We start from the raw sequence: 23,576 nt of genomic DNA, 5'->3' as shown, positions 1-23,576 counted from the left end.
ACTCACTCAGCACGCCATAAAGGGCAGGAAGCCCAGTCTTTAACACTTATTAACATGGGGTAAGTAAAGCATTAGCAGGCAGACGACTGGCTCACCACCTGGACAGAAGAGAAGCCTGCTTTTTTTCTCTCACCTTGATTTCTGGTCCTTGTGCTTTTCCTGACAAATTCAAAATTAGATTATTATTTAATAACTGGACATTCATACTATGTCCAGCATCTTCAGGCTGTGTATCTATATATCTGTATGGATGGAGCATTTTTAGAACCCATGAAACTAATGGGTTGTTTCTGTTCTCTGTTGCATGTGGTGTCGTGCCTAATCACAGGTGCTTATATACCATAAAGACTCTTCTGGGAGTCAAAGGGCAAGAACTGTGTTATCCTCTCTGCACACCATACTTAAATATTACTGTTTTACAGAGGATGCCACCTCTTGCCTAGAGGTCAGGACTGTCAGCAGCTCCCACTACACCATCAGCAGGACAGGGACGTGACCTCACTTTCCTGTCAGCTGGATGCCTGGACCAGGAACAAGGGATCACGGTCCACCTCCTTATGTGAGCATCTTCCAAGGTCAGGCAGGGGCTGGGCTGGAGGTTCTGAGAATATATATTTTAATTTAAACACCTGAAGTCAACATCTTGTTGACTTTCCATCTCCCAGGAGATTTCAAATAATCTTAGATGTCTAAAAAACCAGAAGTCTACGTTGGAACTGGTAACTTTATGCTCCCACTGTAGTTAACAAAAAGGGCTATCAGGAAGACATCCACAGTAGATTGAATGTCCCTCCGTAGGTGCCCATTTCTTCCTTCCAGCTGCAAAGGGTGACCTGCTGGAAGCTACGGAACTTACAGGTGTAAAAACTGGAACAATGAGTCATGATCGAGATGTCCGCATCCCATCAGCACACACACGTAGACAAAAATGTGGCTGAGACACCCCGCAGCTCTCTACAGCGCAGAACTGCAGCATTTTGAAACTCGCTGCAGATTTTAATAGCTGTCGGCTACCCTAAAAATACATTTGCACCTCTTCTCCTTACTGTAGCGTCTTGCGTGTTCTTTCTCCGGAGCTCTGGTGAATAGCAGGACCAACCACTCCTCCTCGGGACACCCTCGGCTGCCCGCTACCTGTCCTGGCTATCACACCTCCTTTTCGGTGCGCCCCTTCCCGGGCGGGGGGAGTCCCGCCGTGCCGAGCCCGCCCCTCCGGCCCTGCCCGGGGGAGGAGGGAGGGAGGCCGGGCGAGGGGCGGCCCGGAGCCCGGCGCAGCGGCACCGGGAGCAGCATCGGCACCGGGAGCAGCATCGGCACCGGGAGCAGCAGCGGCACCGGGAGCAGCAGCGGCACCGGGAGCAGCAGCAGTCCGCGCCCCGCCGGCGGCAGCGGCTGCTCAGGCGGCAGCGGGGGCAGGTGCGGGCGCTTCCGCGTCGCGCTGCGAGGAGGAGCAGGACGAGGAGGAGGAGGCAGCGGAGAGCGCGGCCAGCGGCCCGGAGCCGGGCCGGCGTGCCCGTGGGCGTGCTCCCCGGCGGGGAGCACCGCCCGCCGCCCACATCCCCGCCGCCGCCGCCGCTAACTTTGCTTCTCCGCAAAGAGCCGCCCTCCGGCAAACAGAGGGTCGGCGGAGCCGGGGTCCGAGCCGGCCCCAGCGATGAAGGGCCGGCGACGGTGGCGAGGCGAACATCGCCGCTTCGCCGCGGTGCTGGTGCTGTACACGCTGCTGCTGCTCCTGTTGGTGCCCTACGCGCTGGACTACGGGGCCAGGCGCGGGCGAACGGACGAGGAGCCGCTGCTGCGGCGCTGCCCAAGCCTGGAGGAGGCGCTGAGTGAGTGGGGCTGGGAGCAGCGGCCGCCGCTGGACGAGGAAGAGGAGGAGGATGAGGCGGGCACGGCCGGGGCGGCGGGTAACGGCAGCGCGGGGACGGCGGGGAAGCGGCACATCTACCTGCACGCTACCTGGCGAACGGGCTCCTCTTTCCTCGGGGAGCTCTTCAACCAGCACCCCGACGTCTTCTACCTGTACGAGCCCATGTGGCACCTTTGGCAGGCGCTCTACCCGGGGGACGCGCTGAGCCTGCAGGGAGCCCTCCGCGACATGCTGCGCGCCCTCTTCCGATGCGACTTCTCCGTCCTGCGCCTCTACACCGCCCCGTCCGGCCCCCGCGACCCGCTGGCCCCCGCCCCGCCCGCCGCCGACAACCTCACTACGGCCAGCATCTTCGGCTGGCGGACCAACAAGGTGATCTGCTCGCCGCCGCTCTGCCCCGCCGCCCCGCGGCCCCGCGGCGACATCGGCCTCGTCGACGGCGCCACCTGCGAGGAGACGTGTCCGCCGCGGGCGCTGCGGGAGCTGGAGGCCGAGTGCCGCAAGTACCCGGTGGTGGTCATCAAGGACGTGCGGCTGCTGGAGCTGGGCGCGCTGCTGCCGCTGCTGCGGGAGCCCGGCCTCAACCTGCGCGTGGTGCAGCTCTTCCGCGACCCCCGCGCCGTCCACAACTCCCGCCTGAAGGCGCGGCAGGCGCTGCTGCGGGAGAGCGTCCAGGTGCTGCGCAGCCGCCACCGCGCCGAGCCGCGGGGCCCGGCCCGCCACCAGCAGCAGCATCTCCTGCTGCCGCCCGGGCTGCTGGGCGGGGGGCGGCCGCCGCAGCCGCAGCACCGCGCCGAGTTCTTCCTCGGCGGCGCGCTGGAGGTGATCTGCCAGTCTTGGCTCCGCGATCTGCTCCTGGCCCGGCGCGCCCCGGACTGGCTCCGCCGCCGCTACACGCAGCTCCGCTACGAGGACCTGGTGCAGGAGCCCCGCGCCGAGCTGCGCCGCCTGCTGCGCTTCGCCGGGCTGACGGTGCCGCCGGCCCTGGAGGACTTCGTGGTCAACATGACCCGCGGCGCCGCCTACTCCTCCGACCGGCCCTTCCTCATCTCCGCCCGCGACGCGCGGGAGGCCGTGCACGCCTGGCGGGAGCGCCTCAGCCGCCAGCAGGTGCGGCAGGTGGAGGCGGCGTGCGGAGAGGCCATGAGCATCCTCGCCTACCCCCTCAGCGCCGGCGACGCCCGGTAGCGCCCGAGCCACACGTCCCGGACGGGCCCGAGGGCGGACGGAGGGGCGCCGTCGGGCAGAGCTGAGCGCGGGGTCACCGCTGGCATGGTAGGGGCCCACTCGGCGAGCCCGGCGATCCCTCGGGGCGGCCCCGGCTGAGGGACACCTGCCTCGCCTCGGGTACAGGCAGCGCTGCAGGGTCCAGGCCCCCCGAGCCGCTGTGGCTTCATTGTGGCTGTTTTCCTTCTGGGCTGTGTGGAGAGGGCAGGGGGATGTTTTATTTACCAGGAGGTTTGGTAAGAGGTGTCCTCCTAGCACGGCATCACTGAAATTGTGATCATGTACAAAGAACAGGTATGCTACAAACAAACTGCATGAAAATTTAAAAATCCCCCAGGTGAAGACTCTCAGCAAGGAACTAGAGGGCCTGGAAGGTGCTCCTGTGAGAGCATTGCCCTTCTGGAGCTCTGAATCACACTGACAGCTGTCCTACTGCTACTGAAACACAAGAGGCTTCTGTGAAGTCGCTGCAGGGGTCAGCAGGGGCCTGGGCAGCCATGAGGAGAGTTCCTGCTGCAGGGTAGGACTGAGCTCTCCTGCCCCAAACCTGCTCTGCAGGGATGGTGTCTGCCCCTGTCCATTGCTGGTGCTGTGGGGAGGGGGCTGAAGGAAGGGGAACAGCTCTGTCCATCGTTCTGAGCAGCAGGGTAAGCAGTGCAGGGAGGGTAAGCATTCGCCTGCTTATGTGTTTTGAAGATGCTTGTGGCAGAAATCTTTGCTTTTCTAAAGAAATCTGTAATTGTAGGATTTTTTGAATATACATACATTGATATAATTTGCTGATACTGATGTGAGGTACAGGTGACTAATATGTTTCTTTGGAACACGTGTAGGGGTGAATGAAACTGGAAGGCAAATGCTCAACATTTCCGTTTTGTTTTCTCTCTCAGATGAGAGAATCACTTTTCTTCCCTGGCTTCCGGGCTGACACATTGTGCCGTGCACAGGGTCCTCCTGATCACATCCCTTCCAAACAATAACATCCTCTCAGCTGGCAACTCCTGGACAAAAGCAAATGTTTCCTAAGACAAATTAATCATGAAGTTCCCAAATAAAATCTTACATTAAAAAAAGCAACCAAACAAATGAAACAAACAAGCAAACAAAAACCCCTGAAGTTTTATTCTGGATTTTAAAATTACACGTTCCTGCAGCTATCCTGCAGCTTGTGTGAGAAGAGGGTGTGTGTGTGTCTGCATGTACCTTTGTTTCTTAATTTCTTGATGTGGGGATAGAAGATTCAGTTGTAACTTAGCGATGCAGTTTCATAACTTCATAGGGACTGCTTTTGAATCTATTACAGTCTGGTAGTCTTTAAATGGCTTCGTGAGGCTGTACAGGATTACAGGGATGTTTACATGCACTCCTCAACTACAAACCCAGAATATGAGTTTTAAATTGAGGATAATCCAGGATCAGGAAGAAATCAGTATTTATACAAAGTGCTGAAAATAAAGGCAGTTCAAAGATGTTATATTATCATGGAGGAGGTGTTTGAATTGCACTGTACATTTTTGTCCTCTGAGTGTTATGCTGTACAGCATGTCACCAAATTAGGATGAACCTTCATTCATTTTGGCTCTTTTTCCCCTTGATCTTCCCATCTGAGAGTATGCTGGCATAAGAAACAGGTTTCTTTCATTATCTGACAGGAAAATGTAGTCATAACAATATTTTTGAACAAATTTATCCATTTCCCTGTAGCATACTTCATTCAGTTTTGCAGACTTGGGTTTCTGCTTGAAGTAAGAATTACAGGGTCTCATTTTGTGCTGGAAAAACTTGTGTATTATCTAAGGGGTGTTTCTGCATTCTCTCACTGTGCCTGTGACACCAAAATTTGTCTCTGGATGTTCCAGTGGCATTTAATAATGTTATTTCTAGAGATAGCACGTGTACAATGCCTTGATAACCTGTGTCAGGTAGCCTATTTTGGAAGGTTTTTCTGGGACTGTACCCAGCCTGGCTTGTACTGACAGGTTTGGAAAGAAATTAACATTTTTGTGCATACCAAAAGATGATATGGTACTTATTTTCTTAAATTGGATGGGAGATTAAAATCCGGTATATCCTGTTAATTTGTTTTTAGCAAGTTGCAATCACAGAATTGTGTGATGCAGCAGTTAAGCATTCTCCTCACCTTGACAGAGAATCTCATCATGCTCTTTCAGGTGGTAGATATCTTTTGTAAGTCTTTCAAAACTAACACTTAATTTCACTTAAAATGGTTCATCATGATGAGCAAAGAAGTGTTACCATCTAGCTTAACTTGGTTCTTATAGCTGGGAGAAAATCCACTTATTGGAAATAATTCGGTATTTTCTGAAACTGTTCCATGTTTGAGCTGCAGAGGTGGTGAAGGGCTTTGAGGGGAAGCCAAGGGCAGCCCCTTGTTGGGGCTGTCCTTTGCAGGGCCTGGAGTGGGACTTTGCTGATCCTTGTGGGTGTCTTCCAACTCAGGATATTCTATGATAGATGCATTTCTGTATCAATAATTATTTCTGTCAGCACAACTTGTTCACTAGCCTGGTTGCTCTCCATGAGTGATTATTTTAATTTTTAGATTTTTGTATAATGTGAAAAAGGCTCCATTGGGCAAAGTGTACAAAATATAGCAAGTGCAATTTTTGGTTTGCATTCAGTGCACCTGAATTCATCAGAAAACTCATCTTAAAAATCCATAGGGAATATCCAAAGCTGAGAAAGGAGCAAGTAGGCCAGAGAGACATCTTAGAACAGCATGTGGATGACAGTTGCTTAGTGACTGGTGGTGTGACACGTGCGCTTCAGTCTCTAGAAGGTTTTCTAAATTCTTCTGCCCAAGGAGGACAACTAAGGCTCACCAACAAATGCATCCCATTTTTCTCTTTATGGTGTTTTGATGTGTTGGACAGTATGATTCAGGGTGCTTACAGCATGTACTTGGTCTTGAAACTCAGGCCTTGAAGCAAAAGCAAATGTACTGTCAAATGTCAGTGTTGGTATTTATCTGAAAAGGCAGAAATAGGCCTGATTAGGACAACCAGCATGGAGTTTGAGTGGCAGAGATCTTTGGAACCAACCAGAACTTGCTGAAAGCAGGACACCCATAGTTAGACTGTGTTTTGAGAGCAGCTGGACATTTATGGCTTGGGCAGTTCGAGGTGAAGTCACAGTTCTACTGGATGATGTAGAAAATTGAACCATGACTGCTCATTTAGAGCAGAACATGGCATGTTAAGCAAGAGAACAGTAAGCACATTTTTATATCCAACCTGTACTTGGAAGGCTTAGAATCACAGTGCAGGACTAAGTCAAAATGTTTTAGTTATTTCAGACTGAGATTGATGAAAATTACCTGCTTGTGCTACATTACATACAACAAATTAACAATTCATTTACTAAAAAGTCATAGTGGGAAATGGGTACAAAACTGACAAATACTCACAAGACAACTCTGCTGTCTGTTTTTACTTAACTTTTGGTTGTCATACATCTGAGTTAAGGGTGGTAGAAACTTGAGTACTGTAATTATTCATAAAAGGCTGGGATATTTCCATGCCATAATTGCTTGTGGGAAATTATGAAAGTCCAGGGCCAAGAAATACCTGCGCCCTACCTTATTTCTACTCCGTAGGATATTACTGATGGAATCCTTGTAGATATCCACAGTATGTACTTTCATACTACAGGTACAATAGAAGTAGTTTGGTATCAGTTGCAGTATTTAACAGAAGTGTTAGAATGTTTGTGGAGTTACTTATTTAACAACTTCAGTATTGCATGAGTCATTTTAGCCCCCTCCTCCCCCATCAGTCTGGGCATCAAGTCCTGAGTTTCTGCATTAAGTTCTCAGTATCACCACTTTCAATGATAAAAAATGCTGCAGAGTTTTGGGTTTGTTATGGTAACGCAGTTAAAGCACTGAATTAAACCCCGAGAGCCAACAAGCCCGACAGCATGTTCTGTTCCTTTCTCGAGCACAGAGAGCTGTCACTGAGACTCTCTGATGGTGCCTGTCAGTTTTCAGAGTCACCATGCAATCCGTGCAGCGCTGGGACTACCTGAGATGTTGTTTTGTCTTTCCTATTTAACTTAACACGACACCTACCACCACGGAGGATGAGATGGGAGAAATACAATTTGTCAAGCCTTGCACTAGCAGTTTTCAACACCCCACTGGCAGTGTGAGTGGGTGTGTGAATGAGGGGCCAGGCCCGGACTGTCCTCTTGGCTGTGTTTCAAAGAGAGGAAAGCTGGATGCAGGCACATTGGGGTGGTGGGTTTCAGTGATTGAGGGGCCTGTTGTTTGTTGGTGAGATGTATATCTGATAGTCTCAGCTCTGCACAAGCTGGTTAACATTTTAGGACTTGCAGTCTGGATATTGAGTACTGTGAAATTCTTGCTTCCAGCACTGAGATGTTAAGCTCTGCTGCTAACCTAGGGCACCTGCAGTGCCATTTCTTGTTGCTGTTAAGTGGGAATCCAGTCCTTCCCTGCAGCTTCCAAACTTGTTGCCCTGTTTCTGAAGGTCCAGCTTTGCCAAACTTCAACTGTACATAGACTGAAACTTTTTGTCATGGGCATAAGGTTTAAGTCTTTTGGAATTTCAGTCAAAGCAGTTGCATATTCTTTTTAATTTAGGATGTGGTGGTCTTTTGCCTGTGTTCAAATATTCTCAAATATATTTCTTTGAAATCATTTGTCACTTCAGTGTTTTGGGACAGGAACTCCATTTTGGGTAGGGGAAATGACCTCTTTGTAGCCGTAGGATCCTGTGGGGGTTTTTTTTTTGTTTGTTTGTTTTTGGGGTGTTTTTTTTGGTTTTTTTTGTTTTTTTTTTTTACCTCTGCTTTCTATTCTGATTTGGCCAAATATGTTAATGTTTGTATAAAATGGATAGCACGTGCTCAGTAAAAGTGGTTTTGGTATGTGTGTGTATCTTTATTTTATACCAAATAAAATCTGCATTGGTCTTATCTCCAGTGAGCATGTGCAAACCTCTTTCTTTCCCATAGAAAACTCAATGTGGTACAGAGGGAATCAAAACCATGTAATTACGGCAGGGGCTGCATCACTGGGCTGACGGGGAGAATTCTGCCATTTCTGGTTCCCACTGATGCCTTCTTCCCTATCCCCTCTTTCCCTGCTGTAGTTGTTCCTAAAGAAGACCCCCAAATCCAGTGTTCAGCTTTCCAGTGCTTAATAATGGAAAGGTCTATAGGTGAGAGAGAGAAGACATTGATGGCAGATGGGGTTGACATGGGGGAATGAGGAAAGGTATTCACTTTTGGTTGAGGATAGTGGGATTTGTGGGGCAAAGGACTTCGGTGTGAGATGAAGGAGGGACTGGGATTTGATGAGGAAAGGCAGGAAGTTTTGGCTGCTTTAATTGGAAAAGTTGGCTAGGAGTGTGTGAGGAAAGGAGGGAGCATGGACAGAGCAAGCTAGGAGGAGTAGGGACCAAGAACTGGGAATTGCCCTAAGTGTCTTGTTTGGAGGAGATAGAGGAAGACAGCTCAGGGCAGGAACAGGGGCAAGATGGAGAGCAGAATGAGTCTAAGTCCAAATTGCAGGAGGAAACTGGTAACTCTTCAACAGCAGCTCTTGCTGTATCTCAGCTCAAATGGCTGTGCAGACAGCTGGCAGTGTACCAGCCCCTGGGTGGAGAGCTGGTTCCAGGGCAGTGGTGACTTGCCCTCCCCTATACCTTTCCCAGCCCACATTTCATAAACACATTTCATCTGCAAACCAGACTCCCATCTTTCCCTCTGTATAAGGAAATTATTAACTACCCCCTGCTCTCTTACCACATTGGGGTGGGATGCATGGGAATAAGTGCTCTCCTGCAAAACTGAAGTTTTAAAGCTCAAATTTGTAAAAATAAAGTCTTTGCCCACCTTCTGCTACTGTTGGGCTCAGTCTGTGAGTGAAAGGGATGATGTGAGAGCTGTCTCACCCAGCTGCCTTTGTCTAAGCTCCATTTGGGAGTGCTTCTGGAGCCCCTTCTGCAATGGGCATTACCACCAGCCACCAGAACACAGGAGTCTGGGGGAGGTCCTTGTTCGTGTCCTTGGTTCAAGTGACAGATGTTTGTACACTGGCTTTAAAAGTCCCAGTTCTAGCAGTGACTCATGTGCATATCACTGACATCTATTGTTTTCAGTATAAGCTTTTAAAAAAATGCCAGGAAACCTCTTGTCTATGCACCCTGTTACGGAGGCGTTCAATGTCTGAGCTGCAAAGTCAAGCACTGAAGGAGTCAGACTCAGTGTTTGCTGCCTCTCCTTTCAGGCTCCTTCTCAGTCGTGTATCACAAGTGGTTGTTTTTTCTCCAGTGCAGCACTTGATCAGCACTCAAGGTTGGACACACCTGGGGCAGGAATGGATCGTGCAGCATGACTGGCACCACGAGCACCAGGCACCTGGTCTGTGCCAGAGGTTAGAAAGTGTGCAGGAATCTGGTGGGAGACTGAAGGAGGTAAAAAGGATGGAGGCAGATCTCAAGGCTGAGGTATTTAAAAGCTCTCAGTGGAGCTGGACTCAGTCCCTGGTGCCACAGTGTCTGTGAGATGTTAGACAAGTAAGTTAGATTTTCTGAAGAGGCCAAGTCCAAATCAAGCAGAAGCTGAATGACACCTTTGGTATGCTGGAGCTGGCTTTGCAGACCTGCTGTAGCAGCAGTCAGTGTTCAGGTGTGCCTGGTCAGGGGACACTGGTGGCTCAAGGGGTGACTCTGAACCCCTGAGTGAGCTAGTTATGAAAAGGGCAAATGTATAGTGGTATCAACATGTTCTTTGTCATAGGCACCCGAGCCCCAAGGGTGTGAAGTAATATTTTTGATAGATACAGAGAAATGTCAGGTGAAATAACTTCTTGGAGAGGACCAAGCTGTGTGATTTATTTAGTCTCAAAGTCAAGGTTGAAAGAGGACAGCAGTGCACAGCAGCATGCACAGCAGTGTGGAAGAGAGGTAATCAAGCTCTGAACAATACTGGCATAAAAACAGATTTTTACACATCAGCACGGAATCATTTCATCCTGGCAGTTGGAAGAAGGTGGGGTTTTTTAGCCATAAGAACAGCATGGCAGGAAGAGATGGAAGAGACAACTCATTTTAAAAGACAACTCCTATAGTTTAGAAATAGAAAGGAACTGATACAGTAGATTACCATGTTATGACTAGATATGAAGCTGATGGTCCAGAAGCCCATAGGAAGTACTGTAGTCTTCTGAAAAATCAGCTTTAATGTACAGAAAGATCAGAGCCCTAGTTTAAAGATGCTTTGTACATTTTGTTTGTGCTCTGTGGAAAGGAGGGAATGCTGACTTTCAGATTAATTGTTAACTCCAGACTCCAGTTCTTCTGGAGTACTCTGCAATAGGTTAATGTCTCATAACATTTCCTATGAGGAAATCTGGTAATTGTGCCTCTGCCAGTGTTTGAATAAAATATATTGGAGTTGTACAATAAATCAAGAGGCGCACAAATCCCACACCATTATCCCAACAGTTTTTGCCCTTTTTTTTCCTTGAGATGAGCTGAAGGGAAAGGAAAGGTGGGGTGTGTTTGTGTAAACAAAGGCTGTGTGGTTGTTCACTTGCCATGGGTAGAAATCCCAGCTGTGCCAGCAAGTGCAGGATGTGGGACCACCCAGCCCTAGCACTGCCCTCCCTGTGGCTGAGCTGCCTTTAATCCTTTGCCATACAGCTGTAAAATGATTAGTCCCTTGTTTATTTATGCACAGGCATGACACTATTTTCAGGTGGGCTCTGGATAGGATCTGAAGGGCAGCACTTGTTAAAGTAATGGGAAAGGGCTGTGGGAGATCAATCCAAGTACAGCAGAGGCCTCTCTGATGGAAGATTTGAAAACCTTTCCTTGGCTTTTCACAGTCATTTCAGCTGCTGCTTGAGGAGGGGTGACTTGACTGAATTGTTGTGAGTATTCACCCCCCGCCCACCTTATTTTTTCCCTTTTTTAAAATAAAACCTGTTTAAGAACATTGAGTGATACATAACTCTTTCTCAAATGGATTTAGAGATGACAGGGTGGGACATTTGTCATCTGTTTCAAGCTGGTTTTGAAATCAATAAGGGCAAAGCCTTCATCTAGCAGTCATTTATTCCATTATGTCTGTATGCCCACTGTTAAAAAGTGCTCCCAATAATCTGTTTGAATAATTGTTCTTCTTGAATAATTCTGTTACTTCTCTTACTAGATGCAGAAAACAGCCTCCTACCATTGCTCTGTGCTAACTTGTTCTTGTCACAAGCATGTAACTATAGAATTATTTTTTTACACAACAACAACAACAGCCCTCCCCCTCCCCCAAATACTCAGCTTTCAAGCTTATTAATTTCCAATTCAGGTCTCCATTTTACAGTTTTTGTTTCAATAAAGCACTTTGGTTTGTTCATCCTTACATATTGATCAGCTTCCATACTCAAATCCCAGTTCTGCCTTCATGCCCCCAGATCAGATAACCAGATAAATATTTCAATCATTTATATAACATCAATTTCTTGCATGAAAAGAGGTGCTGTTGCTTACCTGAAAATTGGTTTTGTCTGTTCACAAGATTTTTCATGTCTAAAATGTGAAAACTGCTAGAAAGCAGGACCCAGCCTCAAGCTGCTGCAGCAAATGAGGAGTTCCTTTAGCATAAATTTAATTTTGCATCCTTAAATTGTAAATTGGAAACCATATCTTCTTCTCTGTAAATTCTTATTAAAATATCTGCTAGTTGACTCTTGTAATCAAAGCAGTTGCATTTAGATTGGATGATAACAATAATTAGCTGATATTTCTAAAACTTTGTTCCCTGATAGGAAGGGAGTTAAAGCCTTGAGAAGCAGGATAGGTTATGTGTAACTGCCTTGATAGTTCTGCCCTGGAAAGTGGCCCTCCTGCTGCTTTTAGCTCTCTACCAGAGGTTAACATGCTGCTTGTAAATTGGTAATGCTACCCCTGAAGGAAGCAGCTAGTCAGCAATTTTAAGACTGCATAAACTTATTTCTAAACTGAGTTTCAGGTTGCTTGGAGCTGTCAAAGTGTGTCTGGTCATGCCTGAACTTACAGCTTCACAGATTCCTGCCAGGAGGGATTCCAGTTCTGAGACATTGAGCTCCTGAGGGCTGACCTTGGAGCACTCCTCAGTATGCAGAGAATAAAACTCCTTTACTGGCTACTGAGCCGGTGAGTGATGCCCCAGTCCTCTTAGCAAAACTCCTGTCCTTCAAAAGGGTTAGGCTATGCCTTTGAGAAACATTATTTTTAAATTCTTTACTAGTGCATGAAAGAAAAGGTCCAGAGATAAGTGGGAGAGAAGTCTCTTGTGATCTGTTACAGAATAGCTAGAATAATTTTGAGCTAGGCATTTAATTAGTAAATTTTTTCATCTTTTGACGACGCTTTGATCTGGGAAATGCACAAGTAGTCTAGGGCCCTACAGAATCATTCCTGGGACTTATTTCTGAATGCCTGCAGGGCTTCATCACTGCTCTACCCATGAGAAGTTCATTCCAATATTGAGGGGTTTTAAACTAGTGAAGGTAAAAAGCATCCAGGGAAGGTGATAGTTACTCCTTAATCTAAACCAACTGTAGTATTAGACGTATCTAACTGTAAGCAGCAATTTAATTACCTGTAATATCATAAGTACAATTAATACAGAGTGAAGTTTGTGTCCTTTGAAATCCTTTGCATCCTGACTTGACAGTCAAGTTCTGGAATAACTACTAAAAGGTAAGATCAGGTTGATTTTTGTAACCACGTGCTTTCATACAAGCATAGTGTTATTTTCCAAATAAAGTGTGAAATTCTACAAGATAAATTGCACATCCATCTTTGCAGATTTTGTTGGCTAAAGGCCCAGTATGGACGATCTGCCTTATTTGGATTTTTTTTTTTAACATACTGCTGCCCTGCACTAGGCAGATATAGCATCTGTACTGAAGCATGCAGCTATGGATAGCTTATAGTAACCTAAGGATGGTTCTGTTTACATTTGACCATAGTGTTGTAACTGTTAATTGCTTCCTAGTGAAGGAAAATCTGGGGAAATTTGCTGTCATTCCCTTCTCCTCTCTTTCTAAATACCAGTGTCCAGGGTAAATCACATCTTGCCCTGTGTATTTTTCCAGTACAATTCTACCAGCATGGGTGTTTCTTGTGCTTGAAGAGACTTTCTCCCATGATCCATTAGATGAAAGTGCACTGTGCACCTTGGGGTTCCCTCTCTTTCACTGCCTGAAGCTGCTCAACACTGCTGCCTCTCTGGGGTCTAACCCCAAATTCCTGCTGTTGGCTGAAAAGCCCAACTGAGCTGGTTTTGGCTGGGGAAGTTAAGTTTTTGCAGACCGCTAGTGTGGGGTGGTTTTGGGTTTGTGCTGCAGACAGTGTCAATAACACTGGGATATTTTCCTAATTGCTGAGCAGTGCTTGTGCAGAGTCAAAGCCTTTTCTGCTCCTCACCCACCAGTGAGGAGACTGGGGGGGAACAAGGAGTTGGGAGGTGACACAGCCAGGACAGCTGACCCCAGCTGGCCACAGAGGTATCTCAGATGATGTGGCCTCATGCTTTCACATAAAGCTGGGGGCAGAAGAAGGAAACAGGAGGTGTTTGGAGTGATCATGACTTCCCAAGTTACTGTTGTGTGAGATGGGTCCTGCCCTCCTGGAGATGGCTGAACACCTGCCTGCCCGTGGGAAGCAGTGAGTGAATTCCTTCTTTTGCTTTGATTGTGTGCACAGCTTTTGCTTTCCCTATTGAACCATCTATCTCAACCCACAAGTTCTCTCCCTTTTGTCCTTGTGATTCCCTCCCCCATTTCACTGGTGGCGAGTGAGCAGGTGGCTGTGTGGCCTCAGTTGCTGGCTGGGGTGAAAGCACATCACCGACCATGGATACACACAGGTCAAATCCCACTCTTCAGGTAACCCAGCTGGCACTTGGCCTATCGAGGTCTGAGTAGAGGGAGCTGGGTGGGAGCAGGTGGCTGGAGCTCCACAGCCACATCCAACCCCACAGCATCTGGTCCAGTGTCTGGGAGCTCGCTACCTCCCGCACCGTGGAGGGCACCAGGAAAGCTCTGCTTCCCACTGAGTGCAACTTCTGTTTGCTGTTTTAATACTTACCACACAAGACAAACTCACTGCTGTAACGACACAGAAAGAATTTTCTGCACAGACTGACTAATGTAGAGAGAGAAGTGGGGCATAGCAAACCACGGAGAAGCATTTTCTCCTCATTGTAGTGTAAAAACTGAAAGCACTGCTGAGCAGACGAGGCTGGCAGTTCTAGCAAAAGACAGGTGCATTCAGTACTGCAATTGTTTTAGAAAATTTCATGCCGTAAATCAAATTTCTCTCTATAGGTTTGGCATGTGTTTAATTACTCATCCTTTCTCTAACAAAAGGTGCTTTCAAGATAGCTATACATTTACCTCAGGTTATATTTTCCTTTTTCAGGTTGTATATAATCATTTAAATATTTAAATTTGATTTCTTGTTCCATAACAAGAGAGCAGACGTGGTTTTGTTTAAGATTTTTAATAGGGATGGATTTGATAATTTTATTTCATTGACCAAATGTCTCAGGACATATAGTGTATATAGACATAGTCACATTTTGAAGTGTTACCCTACAGAAAAACGTAGGTAGGCTGTCACTTTTTATTCTTCTTAAAATTCTTCTTTAAAGGAAAAGAAAACAGCTCCTAACTGCAAAATATGCATGGCTTATTTTACTTTAAGTGCCTCTCAGAAATCACTTTGTCTTGGGCTGTGGATTAGTTTAGCAGGAATAGTTTTTACTTTGTGAACTCACTCCTGTTTAAGAAAAATAATAGATACCTGAATTAACAAAATTAAGTTTCTTTGAGATTATTGAACTGAGTCGTGGCAGAGGTGCCCTAGTCTTGGAACAGAAGCAATGTTAGATTACAAATATCCTTTATTAAGTATGTTTAAGAAAATACTGAATGGCTGGGGAAAGAAAGAAAGTCAGGGTGCAGAATGTCTGTAGCTCTTCAAGTAGAGTTTAAATTCTGATCACCATCTCTTTTCATTATTTCCACTCCTCCTTTGTTTGATCCAGTTCAAATATTCAGCTGATGTTAACATACTGAAAAATTACTGTCTATATATGATGGGATACTGCAAGACAAAGCAGGATCTCCTCGGGTATCTCTGCCAAAGCTCCCCCTCACATCCTCGGAGGACTGGCGAAGCCACCCACACATCACTGCTCTGGACAGCACGGGCCAGCAGATCCTGCACTGGATTTACAGTGCAACAGATGGCTTGTGAGTTTGGCTCCAGCCCTCAGCATTGTCTTTTTAATCACCCCTGCTGTCTTCTGAACACTAACCAGGATGATTCCAAGCTCTTTCTGACAGACAAGCATTTATTTTATAGGCTGTTGCACTTGTAGGCGCACACACACTGGAAATGCTTTTCACTAAGAGCAACACCTCATTTTACAATCAACCTTGGGTTCCAGAATTAACTGAATATCCCCCACATTTTCCACTTTCCTGTGACTCTCTTCTCCTTCTCCATATCCAGCCCTACAAATCTTGAGATGACAGTGCTAGTAACTTCTCTCCACTGTGAAAACTGGTGAAAAGATAAGAAACAGAACAGAGAATAAATGGTCATTTATTAACACTCATAGATTCTTCCTACAGTGACTAAGAGAGCATGAGTCAAGGCTTTTTGAGAAAGGATTTTCCAAATATCTCATAAAATTAAGTATATCATCAAGACCTTCTTTGTCTGCATGATCATTCACTCTTTATAACAACAGATTTAAAAGTTATAACACCTCTCTATCCCAGCCATGTTGATGTAAATCTGTATTTTATTCCTCTACAAACTGTTTGCTTTTTGTTGTACATTGCAACCCTTCCTAGGGTGGGGATGCTCCAAGGTGGAAACCATTAATTAGATTTTAAGGAAGGGAGCTCGAAATCAATCCTGTGCTGTGAGAAGAGAGCTGAGTTGCTGACTTTGCCTTGAGGGAAGACCTGACACTATCAGCCTTTTCCACTTTCAAGATAAATTCAAAGTTCATGTGTATCACATATGTGTCAAGCCACTGTAAGTTTTGCATTACTATCAGCCAAATAAAAAGACATATTTCTGATGACTGCAAATGACACCTTTGATTAGTGCAGCCAGTGGTGTAACTCACTGTGAAACAATGAACTCCATCACTTTGTACTTGCTACTTCCCAGTGACTCCAAAGTCTATTTGAAGTAAGGTCTATTTGAAGTAAGGAATAAAAAATGGAAAGATGATGCTGATCTAGAGCAGCAACACTGTCTTCATACCTAACCTGAAACGTGTTGGCAGAGCAGGAGTTCCAAGGAGCACTAACATTTCCTCTCTTGAGAACAGAATGCTTGGATGAAGCCTCAGTCAAGAGACTCAAAGCTGAAATTACTGCATTATCTTGTCCACATGAATGAAAATTTAGCCAAGCTTGTACACAAGCCAGCCAGTGGCAGAAAGCCCAGCAGGTGTTTATTCCCCATCCTCCACTGCTACTATCCCCACAACACGGAGAGCTTTCACAATATTTTGCTTTCTCTCTATTCCCCACCCACTGTTGTATTTAAATGATAATTCCTTGCTATTTAACCTCTTTAGGATACTGAGCTCCAAGCTAGGACTCGAGACCTGCACACTGTTAGTGTGCTGAAGACCAAGAAACCAAGCCCTGGTACTGAAGAGAGTTGCTGTTCTCTTTACATACTCACTGCTTCAAGGGCAAATATTGAAAGGACAGCTGTCGTGTAGCTGTCAACATGATGAAGAGGATGTGTCAAGGGATACAGGACTATATTCCAGTTCTACTAACCTCTGCTTACAGCAATTACTTCAGCATTATTAAAAACATTTGGCACACTAGCACCCAGTAACATTCTTGCACACAAGAAACCATGTTTCTCTCTTGGAAGGATAGGACTAAAGATATATTACAGCCCTCCCTAACAGCAGTTGGACCACCCCCAGCTTGAACCTATCATACCATGCAGGCTTTAGGTGCCTCAAGGGAACTGAAGCACCAAAGGTTTTGGACAGAGCATCTACCACAGCAGCCTTAGTCAGGACAGCATGATATACTTTGGATTCCTAGTGCATTTTATGTTTGAAATAACCCTAAGACACCTCCTGAAATGTTACTGATATGTTTATATCATAAGTGACAAGAATGGTAAACCGAAAATTCAGGCTAAATGCTGCTTCTGATTTTGAGCATGATGAACAGACCAAAACTAATTAACAGGCAACCTGTAGCAGCCAGCCGGTAACTGCAAAGTCAAGGCACAGCATCCTGTCTCCCTTAAAGGAAGGAAGCAAATTTGGGATGTCCTTAGATGACTTATATTCTCCTTGCTCCACCAGAACCAGCTATGGGTCATGTGATTTTACCTCCCTTTCTTTACTTCTGATATCCCAAACTCAAATCAGACAAACTTACCTCAAGTGACCCTGTGTGCTGGAAGCTGTTATTTCACAAGAGCTATTACTAATCGGCTGATGCGATCCAGAAGAATGCCTTCTGGTGTTCTGCTTTCTGGTATTAATCTGTGTCAACATCAAGACATTCAAGCCAAGCAATTTAGGACTGAAATTCAAAATCAGGCAGTGGAGGATAACCTCCTTGATTAAACTAAAGTCTGGAAACAAAAGTCATAAATATATTACAACATGGAACTGCATGACCTACTTCTCCCTTCCTCAGTAATAACAACTTCAGAGATTTTACTAGTTAAAAAATAAATCCAATTCATTTCTTGTAGCCTAAAGTTAAGTATTTTAACATTGCAGCAAAAACCTTTTAAGTTGGGCATTCACTTTCTCTGAGGGAATGCAAATCTGGAGGCTTTTTTTTCATTAGAAGAAGGAAAGCGACCTTTAATTTCAGCATTTTAAATTATTGCCATTTAATTAATCAAATTTGCATAAGTTAGCAGTGTAGCATAGCTTTGAAATTGTACTGAGGCACCAAAGTGAAGTTTGACTATTCTGCCTCTCTCTCTCCTTTTTAAAAATCTATATCTAATGTGTTTATATGTGACATTTTCAAGCTCCAAAAGGTTAAAAAACTGCAGGAAATGGAGCTTCAGAAAATTAAACTAAAAATGATTATGTTAATAAAAGCTAGAACTAACTCAAATATTTTTAATTTTCCTGGGACAAAGATTGCTGCTCCCTTCCATGCACCAATAGAAATCCTTTCTGGCTCTGTGCCATTGCACAAGAACCTGAGGGGAGCACTGGCTTTACCCATGGCAGCTTAGCAGGTGACCAATAAGCCAGGGCTTCTCTCCCTCCATGCAGATATCTTTCTACACCAGCAAGTTCCTTGATAGAGAGAGTGGAGGCAACTAATACCCTTCCATGCACCAATAGAAATCCTTTCTGGCTCTGTGCCATTGCACAAGAACCTGAGGGGAGCACTGGCTTTACCCATGGCAGCTTAGCAGGTGACCAATGTCTTGGAGAGTGGAGGCAACTAATAAAGTCTTTTATTCCAGTATAAAGTATAATGAGCTGTCTCACCCATTTAACATTCAGTCCCTAGATAAATCTTCAAACCCACTGGCATTTTTGGATGTCAGCAAGTCCATGTGGGGCAGTGAAAAATAGATTATTATCAAGAAAGTACCAGAGGAAGAGTGAATAAAGCAGCCAAACCAGATAGATCATTTTATTACCTGAAAATCTGAATTGATTATAATATTCAATTGCTTTGTTGCAACTGTTTAAGTTCCATAACAAAAACTTATATAAATTGCAAGTATCAAATGAAGATATGAAATGTAATTTGAGTCTGCAACACAGATTCAAATATTAGAAAAGCATTTGCAGACTGTTTATATGTGTGCATGTTTCATCAGGCTCTTCCATATTTTCCACACTAATGTTACCCTAAGAACTGCTCTCAACATTACTATAGGCAGTTTAAAATCAAGAAAACATAGTAATGATGTGAGGTTACTTTAAAAAAAAATGTTCAAAGTGACTTTCCTTACTCTGGAGTAGAAGCAAGTCAGTGCCACCCTGTAAAAGCCTTTCATTTTGTGATCAGTTAGAATGGGGTGGTTTTATTACTTTTGCATTATCCCACAGCCCTTGTTTTAGATAAGGTATGCAGAAGCCAACATAACTTCTCAGCATTTAGGACTGTAAGATTAAGAATAGCAATTGTTTACAGTGCTGTTCCCACAGTAGAGCTGCCTGTTTAAACCATTTCCTGGCTTTGTAATTCGCTGTTTCCTCCACACTTTCCTCCTCTTTCACTTTGCAGGCTTATTTCTACTGGAAGTTATTTTTCACAATGGCACTCCCAAAAATTCCAGACCCAGAAGTATCTGTGGTTTTTCACTGTGCCATATTAAGCTCTCCCCTAAACCTTGGGACCCTGCTTCTGCATTGAAAATAAGGTTTGCATGGGCTGCTTCTTACAAAGAGTGTTTTCCAATATAGGGATATTGGAATTTGTTAATCTACATGATTTCAACTGATTAATGTGTTCAACCTATTCAGCAGCTCTGTCCTACTTTCTGCAAGTCTGATTATGACCAAGATTGTTCGTAGCCCATCCAGGGCATTTACTGGCTGCTTTTCTCCTGGATGGTCTGTGTCTCCTAGTCATGGGTTGTCGTCCCTTCCTTCTAAAGTTTCAGTGGGTCATGAGTTCAGTACTTTTGGAGAGGAATACTCCCTGCTGATGCATCTGTAACTTCTCTGGTTTCTCCCCCAAAAAGGTCCTCCCCCAAATGTTAAAGAAAAGCATATGAAGTTTAGGCTTGAGAGTATTCAAATTCCATTCCCACACTTGTGCAGAAGCAGACACCATGTCTGCCAAGGCTGAGGTCAAGCATGTTATTCCAGGGAGCTGCCTCAGAGTTAAAAGAAACACTGAACCTTTCTTTGAAAGGCATGTGAAGCATATTAGTTTAAGGTTTTACTGTCCAGAATAAGACTAAAATACATTCTGCTGACCAATACTGTCTAAAGAGAGACTGCAATTGGAGTTAAATTGATATTGTCCATGAAGGACCATGCCAATCTTATTATAAAGACAAAAATCACAGAATCTGGCCTCCTAAGCAGCATGAGCAGCTCACAATATCTGTTAAGGTTGCTAGAATTCCTACTGTGAGAGCTTCCCCTCCCCTCAGGAGTAAAACATAGTAGCCATCATTTCATCAATAATGGACATAATTTTAACCTTTGCTATTTACTTGCTTCAGATCAGCTCTTTGGAAGTTCAGCCAAAAAAAAAAATTTTTTTTCTCTCCTCCAGTTAAAATTCCTGCAGTCCTTTCCCCAAAGGCAATTCCTTCATTGTAAAAGTAAATACATTTTTTTTTGTCTTTTCATAGGCCAGAAAACATGCCTCCTTGGAATAGGGCTAGACTTGGTCAAGTACCAAGTATGTGATACTTCACCCTTGTTCAGGCTTATCAGAAAGCCAGTTTACATTGCATAGTAGACATGTAGCAGAGAGTGTAAACACACTTGTCATAGTGCTCCTCCTGCCTGATAACTGGAGATGGAGGATCAGAGCTGCTCCTGGAAGCAGCGTCAGCAGCACTTGGAACACCTCTCACGGAAAGCACCCTGGAAATTCCAGAGTTGGGCCCCTGGTTGTAGCAGTGCTCTTGGCAGTCACAGGACCTGCTCATGGCTCCTCAGCTTTAACTGATAAACTGCCTGTGCTCCCAGGGAAGTGAAGGGAGTTGGCTTTTTTTTTGCAAAACACATGCAGGCCTGTAAAGGAGTTGTTCTGCTCAGCCATCTTCATCAGAATTTGTTACTCTGCACCATTTAAGAGCAAAGCTCCCTCACTGCAGTCTACAACTTCCTCATGAGGGGAAGAGGAGGTGCAGGCACTGATCTCTTCTCTGTGGTGCCCAGTGACAGGACCCAGGGAATGGCCTGAAGTTGTGTCAGGGGAGTTTTAGGCTGGATATTAGAAAAAGGTTCTTCACCCAGTGGGTGATTGGGCACAGGAACAGCTCCCCAGGGCAGTGGTCACAGCACCACTGACAGAATTCAAGAAGCTTTTGGACAACACTCTCAGGCACGCAGTGTGACCCTTGGGGATGGTGCAGGGCCAGGAGTTGCACTTGATGTTCCTTGTGGGTCCCTTCCAACTGGGAATATTCTGTGATTCTGTATTGGTTTTACAATTTCTTCACAAAAAAACTCCTGGTTTCCTCGTCTCTTTTCTTAATAATGTGAGACAGTCATTACAGATCAATACCCTTTATAAATTTACCTCAGACAGACAGGGAAGTAGATCCCCCATTAGAGAACACGTTTGAAAGAAAGCAGACTAGACAACACAACTGCAAAGTTCCTCTGCAGCAGGAAGTTCACATACTGAGGTTAGCCCAATAAGTTTAATAGTTAAGGAAAAACAGAGTGGGTATTTACTCACACACAATTTTATGAAAGGAACAACTGAAATGGCAGCAAGAAAAACACACTTTTTGGACAAACTGATATTACATCACGTTAGTGGGCCACAAACTCTTTAAAAAAATAAATCTTTTGAGACATGAGAATGAAATCACATTTTAGCATGCTTTAAATAGCTGAAAGGCTGTTCAAAGCATACATTTTCAGCTATTGGCAAAGACAATGATTATCTCCTCATCTGGAAATGAAAAAGCATTTAGCAATAAGTTAAAGCTAGCCTACATGTAAGTGGGCTAAATACTAGTCAGAGATTCTTCCCTTTTCACATTTAAGATGATACTACAGTTCATCACTTCTGTAGCTTATATGCTGTTGTGCAATGCCCCACCGAAGTTTCACATCTACTCTGCGAGAGAGAACAAGGGTAAACAGCTTTCTCTTAGGATAGTCACAAATGGTAAAAACAGTAGTATTTGTTTGTCTGTTTAATTAGATGTTTGCTGTTTATCACACACAAGAACTGTAAGCAGAGTCCATGAATTCTTCTAAGCAATATGAAACCTCCTGGTTCCATGCAAGTTCAATACTGTCTCTCTCTCTCTTTATTTCTCTCCTCCTCCTCCTCTCTGCTGTTTTCCCCAGCCCAAGTTTCCAACTATCTTCATAAGAAAGAAAGTTTTATTTTGTGACTGCTACCCGAGAGAGCCTGGCTCCAGGCTCACGTTGGCTTCAGGTACATCTTAGACCACAGGAAGCTGGATGTTTTTCTTTTGAGGCACTAGAAGTTAGGCTAAGAGTAATAGTCAAGTTGCCCAAAGCTAAAGGGACAAGTAGCCTTCATTGCCTTCCTATTTAAACAGCTAGCCAGTGAAGAAATCTTATTTTCCCTTTTCTTTTCCCTGAAATAGATTAAGTATATTTTGCAGTAACAGATTCCCCAGTCTTTCATTTACTCATCTGTAATCCTAATGTTTACTGTCCCATTTCACTTGAGTTTCCTCAGCCTCACAAGAGAAGTTAACAATGGATCTCTTCACATTCAGATATACACACAATCTTTTTTGTCTCTTAATAATTGTCAAGTTTATAGTTGTCCTTTCACATTCTCAAGCTAAGCCAAGACAAGCTCAGTTCTATGACAACATTTTCATGTACCTCTCTTCAGAGAGAGAGCTGCTGCAGCTGAACAAGACAATTGCAGCATGCTAGTTATACTTGGATTTGATAAGCAGTTGGAAAGAGGAGAATAACCAGTTTTCTCATTTGTCTATTTTCAGACATATAGAAAACCCCACTGTCAGCATCTTGAGTAAAAAATAGGTGACATCTTCAGACCCTAGTAAAACCACTTCTGCATGTTAACTTGTTTAAATAAACACCCCCACCTCAAGTGACACAGTGGCCTGCAGTCTTCCTTGATCCATTCACAGAGCAAGAGTTATTTTTACTGAGTCAGTAATCATGCATTGTATTCCAGAGGAAATACTAGCCGGGTACCCCTGTTTGTAACTTCATGATCTGCTGCTCCCAAATCACGTTCCAGCGCTTCCTCTGAACTACTTTTTGTTCTCCTGCTGTCAAGGTTAGTGGTAGCGGTATGGGGGCCAGAAGAACCATTTGCAGTTATTGTTGTATCACCATATGTCACGGTAAGGTCACCATCATTCAGAATAAAATCAGAATCCTCTTCTCGAAGCTGTTCCTGGTTCTGAAAAGAAGAAAAAAGAAAAATCTTTATACAGTGCACAGCACCTTTCTTTGCCCAGAACATAACTGAAGAATTCACCTACATGTCAATACAGAAGAGATAAGGTTCTACCTTAAGATATGTTAAAAATAACCTTGAACCCAGTGTTTGCAAATCAGCTTACTGTTCCCTATATAGCTACTGCTACTGGGGAGAGATGAGAGGGAGCTGAAGCCAAGAACTAGGTTATGGAACGGGTAACCCAGTATTTAGTAGCACTGGAAGTACACCAGAAGTACAGGAGATGAGTGGTACATATTGGATTTTGCATGACAATTTAGAAGGCAATACAGGAGATCAAGC

At 44.9% G+C, this 23,576-nt stretch overlaps 2 protein-coding genes and 1 long non-coding RNA gene across 4 annotated transcripts in view; 2 read left to right on the top strand and 1 right to left on the bottom strand.

The window, feature by feature from the left end:
• Nucleotides 1-1,530: 1,530 nt before the first annotated feature.
• Nucleotides 1,531-7,863, top strand: CHST7 (carbohydrate sulfotransferase 7). Its single transcript, XM_039725713.1, has one exon. The coding sequence runs from the start codon at nucleotides 1,655-1,657 to the stop codon at nucleotides 3,056-3,058; it is 1,404 nt and encodes a 467-aa protein (XP_039581647.1). The 5' UTR covers nucleotides 1,531-1,654; the 3' UTR covers nucleotides 3,059-7,863.
• Nucleotides 7,864-9,074: 1,211 nt separating this feature from the next.
• LOC120510169 lies at nucleotides 9,075-18,471 on the top strand. Its single transcript, XR_005629434.1, has 3 exons — nucleotides 9,075-11,018; nucleotides 12,113-12,276; nucleotides 15,179-18,471. It is a non-coding gene; the product is annotated as an uncharacterized LOC120510169 (long non-coding RNA).
• A 2,994-nt stretch (nucleotides 18,472-21,465) lies between these two features.
• The window catches only part of SLC9A7 (solute carrier family 9 member A7), a 69,836-nt gene continuing 67,725 nt past the window's right edge, over nucleotides 21,466-23,576 (bottom strand). For both annotated transcript variants that reach the window (XM_039725681.1, XM_039725679.1), the window contains one exon: nucleotides 21,466-23,234. In XM_039725681.1, coding sequence (XP_039581615.1) covers nucleotides 22,986-23,234 — 249 coding nt within the window. In that variant the 3' untranslated portion in view covers nucleotides 21,466-22,985. The remainder of the gene's footprint in view (nucleotides 23,235-23,576) is intronic.

The sequence above is a fragment of the Passer montanus genome, unplaced genomic scaffold, assembly GCF_014805655.1.
Source record: "Passer montanus isolate IOZ18808 unplaced genomic scaffold, ASM1480565v1 scaffold56, whole genome shotgun sequence".
Lineage (NCBI taxonomy): Eukaryota > Metazoa > Chordata > Aves > Passeriformes > Passeridae > Passer > Passer montanus.
This window is presented reverse-complemented; position numbering and strand designations above follow the sequence as displayed.

Excerpts from the sequence above, each read along its gene's own strand:
- CHST7 (XM_039725713.1), top strand. The coding sequence starts at position 1,655 with ATGAAGGGCCGGCGACGGTGGCGAGGCGAACATCGCCGCTTCGCCGCG.